The sequence below is a fragment of the Balaenoptera ricei genome, chromosome 1 (assembly GCF_028023285.1).
Source record: "Balaenoptera ricei isolate mBalRic1 chromosome 1, mBalRic1.hap2, whole genome shotgun sequence".
Lineage (NCBI taxonomy): Eukaryota > Metazoa > Chordata > Mammalia > Artiodactyla > Balaenopteridae > Balaenoptera > Balaenoptera ricei.
In genome coordinates this window covers 143,939,054-143,954,010 of record NC_082639.1, presented here as the reverse complement: position 1 = coordinate 143,954,010, position 14,957 = coordinate 143,939,054, and the positions used below count along the sequence as shown (strand labels likewise).

General features: G+C 49.6%; 1 protein-coding gene across 1 annotated transcript in view; it reads right to left on the bottom strand.

Annotated features, from left to right (window-relative positions):
- The window catches only part of CACNA1E (calcium voltage-gated channel subunit alpha1 E), a 370,252-nt gene that overhangs the window by 298,013 nt on the left and 57,282 nt on the right, over positions 1–14,957 (bottom strand). Inside the window, exon 2 of the mRNA XM_059903912.1 lies at positions 5,193–5,459. Within this exon, the coding sequence (XP_059759895.1) occupies positions 5,193–5,459 (267 nt within the window). The remainder of the gene's footprint in view (positions 1–5,192; positions 5,460–14,957) is intronic.

Genomic DNA, 14,957 nt, shown 5'->3' with positions numbered 1-14,957 from the left:
GATAAGCAATTCTGGATCGAGCTACTCATCCCAGAGTCTGGATCTTGCAAAAGAAGATAAAAAGAAGGCCTGTTCTCGTTATTTTCTTCCTCCTCCTCCTTTAATTCATAGTGTGCCCTGCACCTAGCGCAGGGAAAGCAAGTGGAGAGAAGTGGGGAAATAATGACATGCAAACCAACAGACAAAACTATCACATCCAAGATACTTTTGTCTCCATCCTCAAGTCATTTCATTTCTGTCAAACTCCTTCACTCCAACTCGCATTCCAGGCTGCATCCCAATTACAACTGGTCCCCACGACAAGTCCTAGCCTGGTTTCTGGAGGAAACATTTCTCACACCTTATTTCAAGGGCAAAGCCACTAGGCAACATGGAGATTGTCCTGGGAGACTCAGAAAATGAAGACCTTTATCCCGCACCAGTTACAGTTGCTATCTGTTTCACTGCCTCTGTGCCCAGGTACACAGAAGATGTGAAGACTTTCTGCATTATCTGATCACAGGATATAATTACAGACTTCATTCTTGTTAGTTGCCACCCTCTGCCCTAATCAAGGTGCTCTGACTCATGAGCCATTAGAGTTACATCAAACCTGAAATTCTTGCCAGGATTACAGTCTACTATCTTTCACGGTGCAATATATTTATAGGCAACAAAACAGGAGAAAAGTATATGCCATAATGGGAGATGGGGGAACTAAAGCTTTCAGTAATCTTCAGCAAAATCCTCCAAAAATAATGGATAATTGGCAATGGGAAATTCTCCACAGTAAAGCACATAACCTCTGACTCAAAGCCAGAGTCCCTTGGGGCGCTAAAGAAATTCTCTGCAACAAGAAATCACGAATGAATATCCACAGGTTCATTATAATGAGCTTCATCAGCTCAGTGGCTACAAACACATTTGATCTTCCGACTTTAAACCATGTTCATTTCCACATGAAACATGTGCTCCTCTGCTGAGATAACCCACACCATCAGTGGGGGAGAAATCTCCCACTGCCCATCAATGGCACAAAGTCAGACATGCCATTTCTTCCCTTCATCCTCTAACCTGGAAAAGTGCAAACGTGTGGGGAATATCTCACAAACCATGAGGGAGACCCTGTAGATCCACAGGGCAACTGGGCCTGGGCACAGAAGGGTTAGAGCCAGTAAGCTTATGACACAGTGAATGCGGGGTGATGTTCACAGCAGCCAATTCCCTGAGAAAAAGAGAACCCTTTTGTTAGATCTATTAGATGAGCAAAAAAGAAAAAGAGGAATCATATAAAATGTAATACCACATTTTAAATCAGATTAGCATTTTCAAAAAGGTTATGGCATCCACTGCAGAAGAGAGTGCCATAAGAAAATAAAATTATCTCCCTGTGCAGATGTAGCTTCCAAGAAAAATGAAACACATTCAGAGTGGGCTGTTGACTTGCCACCATTTTTCTTGCCAAATCTAGGTTATCCTATGCATTTCTTCCCATAAGAACGAGACCTTCCCTGTTAATAACTGGACGAGGTTATCACCACCCCCATCCAAGTCAGAGAGTGGCAAGTATAAATTAAATCATTCCTTCTATTTAACTGATCTTTTCAGGCTAATCTGATTAAAGACCAGTATTATGTGGTGTTCAGAGACCACTAACACAGCACACAGAAGTACATATTATCCCCCTAGTTCTACAGTGACTTTTTGCAGCCAATAAAAGATGTATACATCTCAAAGAGTGTACTACATGAATAATCAAAATCCTCAAGCATGTTGCATATGAACATGACAGTTCAAAACAGGTCTTGACATGTGTCCTGAACCTTCCTTTCTGTGAAAATCTGGCCCTTACGTAGAGCACAGAAGTACTTGCCAGACTTGAACGGGCATACTAATCACCTGAGGATCTTATTTAAATGCAGATTCTGATTTAGTAAATCTGAAGTGTGGCTCAGGATTCTGAATTTTTTTAATTGAAGTATAATTGATTTACAATATTACATTAGTTTCAGGTGCACAACATAGTGATTCGATATTTTTATAGATTACATGCCATACAAAGTTATTATAAAACATAGACTATAGTCCCTGTGCTGTACATCACATCCCTGTGACTTATTTATACTATAACTGCTGGTTTGGACCTCTTAAGCCCCTTCACCTATTTTGCCCCTCCCCCTGCCCCTCTCCCTTGTGGAAACCACTGGTTTCTTCTCTGTATCTGGGATTCTGAATTTTTAACAAGCCTCCAGGTGATGCTGGTCTTTGCTGTCCGTGGGAGACAAAAGCCTAGAAGACTTCGTTCACCTGGAACTAAGATCCCTCCCTTCTGGTATGCTGAAATTTCTGAAGGACTCTATTAATAATAATAGCTAGTGTTTACAGGGAATTAGGCAGTGTTCTAGGAACCTGACATATATTAATTCATTTAATTCTCCCAGTAACTCATTATTATCATCCTCATTTTACAGATAAGGAAACTGAGTCACAGAGAAATGAAGTAACTTTTCAAGGTCACAGAGCTGGTGAAGGAACTGAGATTTGAACCCAGACAGCTTAGCTCCCAAGCTTTACTGGTAACCAGTGCTCACACTGACTCCCAGTAAGAAAAAGGAATATAATCCCAGAAAGGAATTAGAAAGGAAGAGAGGTGAGACTAGGAACTTCTATGCGGTATTAGAGCAAATGCAGAACCCACAGAAGCGCAACGTGTCCACATGGTCACCACCAGAGGGAATATATATTAGTCAATTACATTGTACAGCCAGGAATAAACAGCAAACACGGTGTATTTTAAATTTGCCAACAGGGCTCCACTACACACCTTAGCAGATGCTCTCCAAACACTAACAGCCTACATGCTGTAGAAGCACTGTGAAACTTCCAACTATGGGGATGGAAGAGACCACTGGGACGGGGCTCAAGGCCAAGGCACTGAGTAGGATGCCGAAATCAACTCCCTAGTCTCTCCTTTGAGTGTCTTCGGTGCATTCTGGCCGAAGACAAGGAAAGAGCGCAGTGAAACCCACAGTCGCACCTGGCGCCGCTCGCAACTCCTGCTAGAAAAGCGGCGTTTTTGCAGCGGAAGAGAAAACGTGAAAAGCGGCGAACGCGTGGTGTAGGAAACGTGCTTAATTTCCCCGCCCGGGAGCCTGGGCCCGGCCGGAAGTGCCCGAGGTGCTGAACCCCGGGGACGGTGGAGCTCAGGCCGCGGGGCAGTTTCGGTGGCGCTGTCCGAGGTACCAACGCTGGCTGCGGGCACACTCTGCCACCCGCGCGGCGGCTGGGGCGGCTTTGTCTACCGCCGGGAAACGGGAGGGCGCCTGTCTAGGTAAACAGGCCCCCTAAGAGAGGGGCACTGTAAAGCTGCACCTGGTGGGTGGGAAATTTTAGAGAATTGTAGAAGATGGGCGGGCGGGGAAGGGGGTGCCGCTGAGGAAATCTGTAGGGACCTGATTAGAGCAGTGTTCGCAGCCGCAGCACGAAAACACAATGAGAGCTGTCGCTTTGTGCAGCGCACCGGCGGGCGGGACTGCAGGGACCGGACCCTTCCCCCTCCCCAGTCCCCCTCACCCTAGGTAGGTTTAACTCTGGTACTGTTTGGCCCCAGGATCACTCTGTGCGGGTAGGAGAAGGAGGGGAGTGCAGGGAGAAGGAGAGAAGAAGCCCAGCCAGCGGTGGCGGTGGGAGGATTCCAGCAGCAGCAGGAAGGATATCTGCCTAGAGATGCTCCTCCGTTTCTAATGAGGGGTACTGCCTAGAAGCACCACGAGCCAGCCAATCGCCATGCTGCTGAGGCAGGGAACTAGGGAGGAAAGAGGGGAAGGCCAGAGACTAGGGTGGGGGTAGCAGGTAGATGCCCAGGCCCCGAGGGGAGTGAGCCACGAGCCGCGCTGCTACTAGAGACCCAACGTGGCTCCAGCTGTCTCCCTGCTGCACACCTGGAGGGTGGGGGTGGGGAGGAGGGAGGATAGGGAAGAAGAGGAGTGGCCTCTTTTGCAGGTGCATCCCTCCCAAGAAATCTCTCTCCACAAGCATCAAAGTCCCATGTCTCCAAGTCTACCCCCATATATAACACCATCCCACGGGCTTGCTCCCTACTCATCCCCCTCACCATCCAGCAACCCCCAATTCGTAGAGACCTTGCCAGACGCCCATATTCTTAGTGAAGAACGAGGCAGTGAGATGCCTAATCAGCAGCCTGCATTTGGTGCACTTCATTAAACCTGCAAAGAACCTCCCTCTATGCCCGTTCACCCTGACACCATTACCATCAGAGATTGCCCCCACCAGCTCTTTGTGGAGAGCAGTTCCTCTGGAACTAGGGAGAGACAGACTGCTTGCACACCTCTGGGCTCAGCTGATGCAGCACCCTGCTGATGAATTCAGGCCCAGCAGATCTGCCTGGATCCTGGGCACTAGGAGAGCACTCAGCTGGTGAAGCATTAAGAGGCAGGAGTACCCAACCCAGGACTAGGGAAAGGATGGGCCCTGATGAGTTGCTCTTTCGTGGCCGAGAAGAGAGCCCGAACGCTGCGTTGTTTGGGCTGTGTCATTAGAGATTGCCTCCCCTGACACACTCATTCACTCCACTTCCAGTGGAACTTAAACTCAGTCCCCAGCAGAGTTAGCTGGGTCCCAAGCCAAACGCCTGCGTTATTTATCCATTTGTCAACTTGTCTACAGGGTTTTGGCTCAGAGCTCTTGAAGCTTCTGAACTGATAAATCCCCTCATGGAGTCTTGACTTTCCTACAAGCGGATAGTGTAGGTGTCTTCCTGGCTGGTGGGTATGGGGGCAAAGGGGATGGCTTAAAGGGAGGGAAACGGGGGGGCTGAGTATGAAAGAAAACCCAGAGATTAGGGGCAACCCATTCTATGCAGCTTGTGAAGGGACTAGGGGGCTGAGAATCGAATAAAGCCCAGCCGCGAAAGGGGCAGACACCACAACACCACGCACCCAGGGATGCTGGAGACTTCCACGTAGGAAATATCAAAAACCAAAAGTCTTACCTTGCAAAACACTAGTGCCCACATCGGTTTCTACAGCACCAAGCTTGCCTCTTAGGTGCACCAAAGTACAGAGTGCACTTCAGCAAAGAGGCAAATCGGCACCAGGAAAGGAATGGGGGTGCAAATTCCATGCTAGGTTTCCCCCCTTACCCGAAGAAATGCAAAGGGGGAGAGGGGAGTGATGGTGGGCAAGAAAGGATATGGCCAATCGATGAGCTTCTTGGCGTATTTCCTGACAATGTTATCTTCTCCGAAGATGAACAGGGATCTGTTGACGGTGAAACAGTTCTGCCGGACGGGAATAGGGTTGTACAAAGCCATAGTCCGCGCCCTCTGCGCTTTCGACTGCTTGTAGGCGGCCGCCGGCCCGGAGGCCGGCACGGGGGTTCCTTGCCGGTTCCTGCTCTGGTCCGAATCTCCATCTCCCGACCCCGGCCTGCCGACCACCGCCTCCCCGAAGCGAGCCATCCTGAAGTTTAAACAGACAGAATACACACAAAGGTGATCGTGGCCGAACACCCGCACACAGCAACAAGCAGAAAGACACACGGAGTCTCAGAGCCGCATCCAGACGGACACGGGGACCACCGCCTCCGGGGAGCCTCGCGAGCTCTGCGGAAAGGCGGCAGCAGCAACCCCGCCGCTCTGAACTGTTGAATCTAAATACAACCTCTGCGAAGCTCCATTCCTCAAGGAGGAAAAAAGGGGGGGAAGAGCTTGGGTGTGCTCAGTTTCTGGAGGCAATTTTTTTTTTTTTTTTCAAAATGCCAGTGTGTGGTGGCGTTCAGGGACTGAAGAGGAGACGGGTGGAGTAGGCTGTTCTTCAAACATAGCTCCTCTTCTGGCAGACGCACCACCTAGTTCTGGGAGAGAGGCAGGCACCGGCCCGCTAGGTAACAGTTTGGTAATTTATTGGTGGGGGGAGGGGAAAAATGAAAACAAAAGAACTTTTCAAAAAAAAAAAAAAAAAAAAAAGACAAGGACGAGGTTATGGTGACATGCTTTATAACACCAGCCCCCGCAAGTCCATCTGAGAAATCCCACAGCCAAGACTTGGGTCTTTAAATCTGCCAGCACAGACGCATCCAAAGGTTGAGAGAGAGAAAGGGAGAGAGGGGGGAGAGCGGTATTGAGGTTGCTGCGTAAACCGCAACGCCCAAAATATCAAAATAAGAAGTCGATCCAACCGGAGAGGGACAAATGACTTCAAAGCTCCTGCGCTTGGGAGAGAAGTTGAGCAGCATCCAGAGAGCAGCGAAGCCCGAGTGCCAGCATCCGCCCGGAGCGCTCGCCGCCGCCGCCGCCGCCGCCTCCCCGGATCAGCATGCAACAGCGATCCGCGGCTGCGCCGGGGAGAGGGCGGGAGAGCGGGAGCGAGCGAGCGGGCGGGCGAGCGAGCACTTGGGCGAGGGAGGAACAGGTTGCAGCCGAGCCCAGCGGTAGCCTGGCACGGGAGTTGTCCAAGGACCGGACTTGCTCACTACCAACTCAGTCTTCCTCTTCCACCCTGGCAGCCCCACTCCGAGGAGCAGAGGAGAAGGGAGAGGCCAGGAGGGGGAGAGCGAGCGGAGCGCAGAGGCGCAGCCAGGCGCGCACTGAAGAGCCAGGAGAAGCGGGGGCGGGGCTGGCGAGCAAGGGCGGGGCGGGGATGGAGCCGGAAGGACCCGGCCAACCGCTGCAGGAGGTTCCTGGGACCCGAGGCTGGCTTGGGCTACTGATCGATGTAGCCAGAGGGTAGCGGGTCCCTTCTGCAAAGATCCAGGCAAGAATCGCCTTTCCCCAAGTACTGCAGAGAGGAAACAGGCTGGCTCAGCTGGCGGCGCGGCGGAGTCTCCGCCTGAGAGCCGAGGCCTGGCGGGGGCGCATACGCACGCGCGCACGCTCTCGCGCCTCCCGTCCCCGCCGAGAGGCGCCCGCCGGGGCTGTGCCCCGCGCAGTGACCGGCGCGCCGCCGCCGCCCTAACCGGGAGTCGAAGCCTTTGCGCTCTACGCGCCCTGCGCCGGGGCCGGGTCGCCGCGCCTCCGCACCTCCCAGGCTCCGAGAGCGCTGTCCCAGGGTTTCCGCAGAGAAGGCAGCACCCTCTTCTGCCCAAGTCCCCACTTAGCAGCCTGGAGGTCCCACGAGGGGCGCTAGGACCTCTGGGGGCTCCGCCACTCTGGTGCTGGAGCCAGCTCTGACGGGAGCTTCTGCACCCCGCCCCTCTCCAAACGCGATCTGGGACGACCTCTTGGGTTTGGCTCTAATAGAGCCCTGTATCTCTGGGATACTGAGTTCCGAGGTAGTGAGTTCTAGGCTAAAACTACCTTCTCAATCAGGGGGATCCTCCCACCCCTATCTTTTACCCCCAAGTCCTCTCCACTGACTTCCTCAAACCCACCCCAATAATGAAGAAAAAATAGAATTAGTGTCTGAGCTGCAGAAGCGGGAACGGTGGACTTCACGCCCCAGAGAACGAGTCCCTGGGTTTAGCAACCAAGCCCTTACGCACAGGTGAGTCAGTGGTTTGCACTGAAGATAGGTACCAGCTGCCCCCGTGCTTTGGCCTGAACGCACAGCCCTATCCAAATCCTCCCCACCTGAGCCATGGAAGGGGGCGGGGGACAGAGAAAGGAAACAAAAGACTGACCAGAGGTTGGAAATCATGGGTGAGTGTGGATTCGCGGGTGCGGAAGGCAGTGTCGGTGTGTGAGATTAACTGGTGAGAAGAGAGGTGACATCTGAGTGAGAGGCAGCGTATGTTCCTCCGTGGATGTGTGTGTGTGCTGGGCAAGGCCATGTGAGCACTGACACGGGTCTGCTGTGTGAGAATGTATGTGAGTGTGTGTCTGTGTGAAGGGAAAGTCTCTGGTGCTGGAAAACGAAAGGAATGGTCTCAACACGTCCTCCCCCAGCAGGCACTGCTGCCCTTGGGCATGGCGTGTTGACCTTTTGATTCAGGAAGGCCCATTTTAAGCCAAATTACTATTCGAGGTGAGTCAGAGTATTTTGCTTTCCAATTACTGCCTTACTCAGTCCTTCTACCTACCTCAATTGGAGGGTCCTTTTCTGCCTGAACACCTAGTCAGAGTGAAAGGGAAGGCGATACTATGAACCCAAAGTCCCGTCAGCTGTCAGTCATTTAGAACCAGTCACAAGTGGCTGTCTCAGTAGCCCTGTAAACTATACAGGATTAGAAAAGACTTTCAGAAATGATCAAATCCATGCTTTCAGAGGTAGGACCATAACCCATAGCACAGAATTCATTCAAATCATTTGACAAATATTTCTGAGCCCTAGGCACTGTTTTAGGAGCTGAGAGCAAAATCATGAACAAAATAGATGATGATAAAAATAAAGTATACGCTTCTGGGGTTAAATTAGATTGTATAACTTTACTGGCTAGAATGCTGGATGGACCTCATTCTCATGCTGCAACTTCATCCCTCTACTTCGTGTCCTGGCCTTTGCAGGCTAGAGGGTGGCATACCTGTTAATTCTCAGAGGAAGCAGGGCTCACCAACCTATTACCTCCTGGAAGAAGTTCCTGGAAGATCAGGAACCCTTGGCTTGTGTCTTCAATGTCACCTACTAAGCAGAGATCCAGTACTAATTCCTTTTGCTCTCTCTACAATGTCCTGTGTTCTCTGTTGCTGCTATAATTCTAGGGACCTAGAATTCCCAAGACAAGATATTATTCACGGAAATGTGAGGACCCACTGCAGTTGAGGCTTACCTTCCCACCTTCTCAGGAGGCAGGGATCACAAATGCACATGTTGGGGATGATGTAAAGTGTGCTGGGGAGCGTGAGCACCTCTGTAGGGGAGTTAGAAACTGGAAATTCCTAGAGGGTGGAGCCCAAGAGGACAAAGGCAAACATGATGGCATAAATGGCTTTGGGAATGGACTTGGCCTAAGGACAGTAATGCTGGGAAGGAGGCACGCTCTCATAGTCACCTCCACCTGGCTGTCACAGCTCTTGAGCCCTTTGAGATCTGTGAACTTCTTTCCTGCTTTCCGATGCCCCCATTCTCCCAGTCCCCAGAGGGCTACAATTTTAATGGCTGAACGATATCTTATGTGTCTTCAATCATTTTCACTTTATGTAAATCTAACTCCAAACCTCTGAGGTCAGCCTGGCAACACATGTATTACAACCCTGATTTGGTGGACAAATTAGAGTTTCAGAAATGTTAAGTAGTTTGTCCACATCTGATAAGAGGCAGATTTTAGACTTCTAACAGATCTTTCACTTGATGGCTTTTTCCAATACCCAGGCTAATTTCTCAGGGGCAGTGATAGTGTAATCCCAAATTGTTCAACATCAAGAGAAGAAACTCTGCAATCACGCTAAACCTATGGGAATGCTGGGCTTACCATCCTCAAATTGAATCTGATCAGTGGCCAAATGCTCCTGGGACCACGCTGGGAAGATGCTTAACTGGGAACACATCTACTGCCCTCAAGATCCAGGAGGATCCTTAGAAAAAACTTCAGATTAGGTCACTGCCGTAATGCTCTTTGTAAGGGGAACTTGGTGGGCATTCTCCTTCCCATGTCCGTAGTTCCAGAGTCCTCTTAAAGACCCACAAATGGAAATGTAAAAAATCAGCAGTTGGTCATAACTCTGATTGGAAACCGGTTTCCTAAAATCCCTTTCCAGCCCAGGAGGGAGAGCAGCCATATTTTCATGTTGTTAGAGCACCATCTACTGGTCATTTGTGAGCATATCCCTGTGAGCTCAGGTACTTGGCAGCCTAGCACCTCAGGCGCCACACCTCGGAGCCTAGACATTCCTAGACGTGAGCTCTTGTCACCAGCCCTCTACTCCTGTGGTACTTTGTTGAGGCCCAAGCCCCAAAGTTCACCAACAATGCAATCAGCCATCTCACAGTACTTGAAACGTGCAGCCCCACACACTGGGCACATGGGTACAAGGTACACACACACACACACACACACACACACGAGTTAAGACGGTGCAGCCAAAAGGTCTACATGTTTTCCTGCAAGAAATGACCTGCAAACTAGAAACCCAAAAGGATCCAAGGAAGCAAGTGAAAAAACTTTCCTGGAGTATGAATCCCATGCAGACAGTTCAATTTCAAAGCATTAACCCCGCAACTCCTCTACTCCAGGGCACCATTCAAAGTGCAAGCAAGAGAGAAGCTGACTGGTAGGGGTTCCCTCCAGCATCCTCTGGAAAAGGAAGGAAACAAGGTTGCCACGCTCCCCCCAGACCAGGCAGGCCATGGGAGTTTGTACCAAGATGGAGAGATGTGAGTGGCAAAGATGGAGAAGCACTTAGCCTATTTCCCTCATTCATAAAGCTCTTCCCAGATCTGTCAGGTCTTAGTCCATCTTCACAGGAGATTTCAGCCCACCACTGGGGTGTCTGCACACCTTCGCCTCATCTAAAGGTGTGTGCCCTCCCACCAGCCCCACTCCCTCATCTCCCCCTACCTGGCCAGTTCCACTCAGATAGCTTATGCTTAAGTGATCAGGGCCCCTTTTGTTCTATTTTTCCCCTGTTGAGCCTTTCCAAGAAATAGACTCTTATGCAAAGCATTGCTCTAAGGAACATAATGCAGAGAGGATTTGGGATTGGGTTTTAAGAAGAAAAGTTGGCAGGAGACCATGTGCAGATTCATAGCAGAGCAGAGGAGCATTATGGTGATGCAGACATCTTGGGAGTCTGGCAGCTTCCACAATACCTTACAGCCCTGACTTGGGTGAAAACATAACCTCACATCCTTATGTAATGTCTGTCCCTAGAACTGGCATTTCTCAAACCTATGACTGAGAAACCGCACAGCTCCAACCCTCTATCAGCTAACTATAGATGTGCAAAGTTTGCTAAAAAATATTTTTTAAACCATTCATTTACGACAACTCAATATTTCCTGGGTGCCAACCGTGGTAATGTTATCTCACTGCATCTTTGCTGCAGGACTGTTGAGACACATTCTATTACCTGGGGCCCAGAGGTCAGGGACGTGTCCAAGTGCACAGACACAGGAAACAGCAGAGCTGCATCTCCTGGTAATGAGGTCAGGATTCCTTACAATGTGTGACCACTCAACATACTGCATGTCAGGGTGATGTTTTCCTTGCTTAAGAGTCCGGTCACAGGCATGATCTTAGACCTTGGAGAAGTAAGCCATGACCTTGAGCCAGAGAGTCTCCCAGAGGGTTAAATTTCTAAGAATGCCCATCACCTGTCCCACAGGGCTGTTATGAAGATTAAGTTACTTAATACATATCAAGCTCTTAGATCAGTACCTGGCACACAATAAGTGCCACGTAAGTGTTTGTTAACTACGTTTTAGCTGTGACCACGGTACACACAACAAACACCGCACATCTGACAGCTTTCTACTTCTGAAAGCAGACTTCAGAAGTGCGTCCCACGGGTGGCTGTGGTGTGTGCAGGATAGATGGAGGTGGAGAGACGTGTAAGTGCCTGAGACTTGGAAAGACAAGGGAAAAGAGAAAAGAAGGCAAAATATTAGACACCAGAGTCTGAAGACCCCAAAGGTCTTGATACCTGGGAGAGTCGTGCTTGTTTACTTCTTCGTTAATTCATAAACCCATTGAACAAATAAGCACTAACCCCTTTTAATGTGCCTGGCATCGTTCCCAGGGATTCTGAGTGTCAAGGATAAATTAGACACAGTCACGGCCCCTAAAAGCTTACGGTTTAAAAGAGGAGAAGGGGAAAACGTCCTTATGAAGAACCCTAAGAGGAGGCAGAATGTGGCGGGCACCCTAAGAGAGCACGGGGTGTGGGGTGGAGGAAGAGCCGAGGAGGGAGGCGTCCCCTCGGGCTGGGGCTGGAGGCAGCTGGGAAAACAGAAGAATCAGTGGCACCCCCTGAAAGAGACAGCATTGGAGACCTGGAGAAGCGCTGGGGGACACAAGAGCCTGGGCGTGCAGGGGATGAAAGGTAGGGAATTCATTAACCAGTCAGCATCTTTATTTTCTTTCAGTGTATCTAGGATCATAAACGAGCCTAGTATTACCACTTCAATCCTTTGTTTTCCATAAGATGAGGTCACTTTTCGGCCTGGACAAAAGTCAAACTTAAAAGACATTAACCCCTATTGGGAAAGTCATTTTGGAGGTTCCGTGTCTAGCCCCAGACAGCCAAGGATGCCTGCCCCATCCCTGTGCACCTGAGCTCCCACCCTCAGTGTCCAGCCCTGCTGTCCGGCCGAGGCAGAGGACGGCAGGACCACTCCGCAGAGCTCCAGCTCTGACCGACAGGGGTGAGCCGAGCGTGCCCCGCCTTCTAAGGGTAAGAACAACTGACGGAAACAAGCCCATTCATCTGCCCCCTTGGCCTCTTGACTTGGAAAACAAAATACAGCCCACACATTGCAAAGCTTGCTCAGCCTGGGTGGGCTCGGGCTGATGCATTCATTCAACAGACAGAAAATGGGAGCCTTCCACGTGTCAGGCGTGGCGTCGTGCCGAGGATCAGAGGGCGCTGGGCTGCATCCTGCACTGACTGGCCGCTCCTGACCCACTCCCCACGTTTCACTCTTGAAGAAGATGTCCCACCAACAGGGAAAAAAGCAGCTCAGAGCCCAAACAGGGCCTAGAGGAGCCCTGTCGGTCCAATGAAGAAAACTCGCACCCACCCCGCCCACCAGGCTTGTCTCTCACAGGACTCCGGGTTGGAATCATCGCAGACTAAGCCACCACCTGCCCATCACCACACCCTTTCTCTCCCACTCTCTCCTCCGCTGAACAGCTGGTTACACCCACCTGGTATAAAATAATCAGAGTGAATAAGGCATTCCCATATGATATGGACTTGAGGCCAGCTTTGAAACGTGCATCCGGGCGGACCGTACTGGTTTCTGCCCCTTCCAACCCCCAGAAATTGCACGAAGACCCCACTGACCTTGTATGGTCCTTGTTTTCCCCTCCTTCTCCTGGACCGTCCCGCAGGGTTTGGCACCACTGACCTCCCCTTCTGCTCAGAGGTCCGCCCCTCAGCATCCCAGTCTCCGCCCCTCCCAGAATAAGAGTAAGAGAAGGACCCACCTCCCTGCCCGGTCCTTCCAAACTCCTCTTATTCCTGTCCCTTTATCGTGGGAGCCCCCATGGGTCTGTCCTCAACCCCTTGACCTTCTCTCTCTGACTTCTCTCCCTCTGGGGTCATGTCCTTACCCACAGTTTCAACTATCCTCTACTTCCACATCTAGCTTCTATCCCTTACCTTTCACCTCATTTCCATAGCCAAATGCACAACTAAGTAATGGGTAACTCTGTACCGACTGGGCTACCCATCATCATCTCAAACTCAATGTATTTGAAGGTGAATTCATTATAATTCCTTCAAAGCAAGCTCCCCCTCCAAAAATGCCACTTTCTACCCAGGTGACATCATTCTCCCTGTCAATCACTTGACTTCAGTGGCTCCTCGCTGCCTAAAACATGGCCAAACTCTTTAGCCTGACAACTCAAGACAATCTGAATTCAACCTACCTTTCCAACACCATCTCCCCGTGTACCAGAGCATTAACATAGTTATAACACGTTGTGCCTATGCCTACCTCAAAACTCTTACTCACAGCACCTGCTTCGGACTGACCCAAGCACATGCTTCCTCTTTTCTGCTTCCCCAACTCCAAGGTATCCCTCAAGGTGTGTGGTTTCAGTTCAATTCTGCCTCTGCCATGAAGACTTCCATAACCTCTCCAAGTCAATCTGTGATCTCTACCTCCTATAAACTCACAGAGCTTTCGTATCGCTCATCTGTAGTACCTTGTTTACTCACTGTCATTGTTGCCATGGATATAACTTCAACAGTACATTCCTACTTAAGTCTGCAGTTAGGTATGCCATGTCTCCTCCACTGTGGTATAAGCTTCTCAAGCACGGAAGACATATATTCCCCCTCATTATTACCTAGGTGCCTGCATGATGTTATTCTCATAGCAGGCCTTTACTAAATACACAGTCAACGAATGAATGATTGGGTCTCCTGCAACTCTTTTTGGTGAAAAAGAGCTTTGGCATCAACCAGGTAGCTGGTCCCTGTCTGAGGGGCTGCCCTTCTCCTAACACATTCTGCCACTGACTTTGAGTCTCTGTTCTGTTGTCTGATGTTTCCAGCTGGCCTTTCTGAGTGTTCATCCTCCCCTTAATAAGAAGGGGTGCTTACCTCTCGCGTAGGAGATCAGGTGACTCTAACTCAGAGGGACCTTTTCCAGCACAATTACAGCCTCACCCTCATTTTATCCATCATAAATTACGGGGTTCATTCCCCTATGAGGAATAGCTCCTGCTCTTTAAAAATGTAGTTGAATTAAGGTTTGGGGAGTCAGTTATTAAAAAGAGACATTCAGATCCCTACATAGAGAATATTTTCAGATCCCTTTCCTCAGAAAATAAAACATAGAAGAATAAAATTCTGCTTCAAAAAAAAAATCCACTACAGAATTAATTGGTTCTATCTCTTCTCTCTACAAAAAAGGCGAATGTCACCATCATACACCTCTTTCCCTTATGAAGAATGACATGTGAAAGAGACACACACACTTTTGACTGTATGCAGACACACGCACTAGCTTCTGATCTGATCTCAAGTTCTGCCAGTCACGTGTCCAAACATATACAAGGAATCTTCCTATGCTGTCGAGAGCTTTCAGACAGGCTTACTAATACAGTACATTCAAAGGTGAAGAATTATAAGTTCTTTTGAAGATTTCTAAATATTCCTAATGTGTCATTTAAAATGGGAAAGGTGGAAATTTAATTCTCAATCAAAAGAGAGAATCTGTGAAATAGTCCTCTCTAATACCCTTAACAAGCCAGTCCCTTGGACACACACACATAGACACACTCACTATACAGCCCTTTCCATTAAAAACTTGTTTTTGTTTTGTTTTGTTTTTCACATAATCACCCCATCACTCAATCACATTCTTCAAAGAAATTCTGCCAGATGTAAAGTGGTCACGTATTAATATAATCAC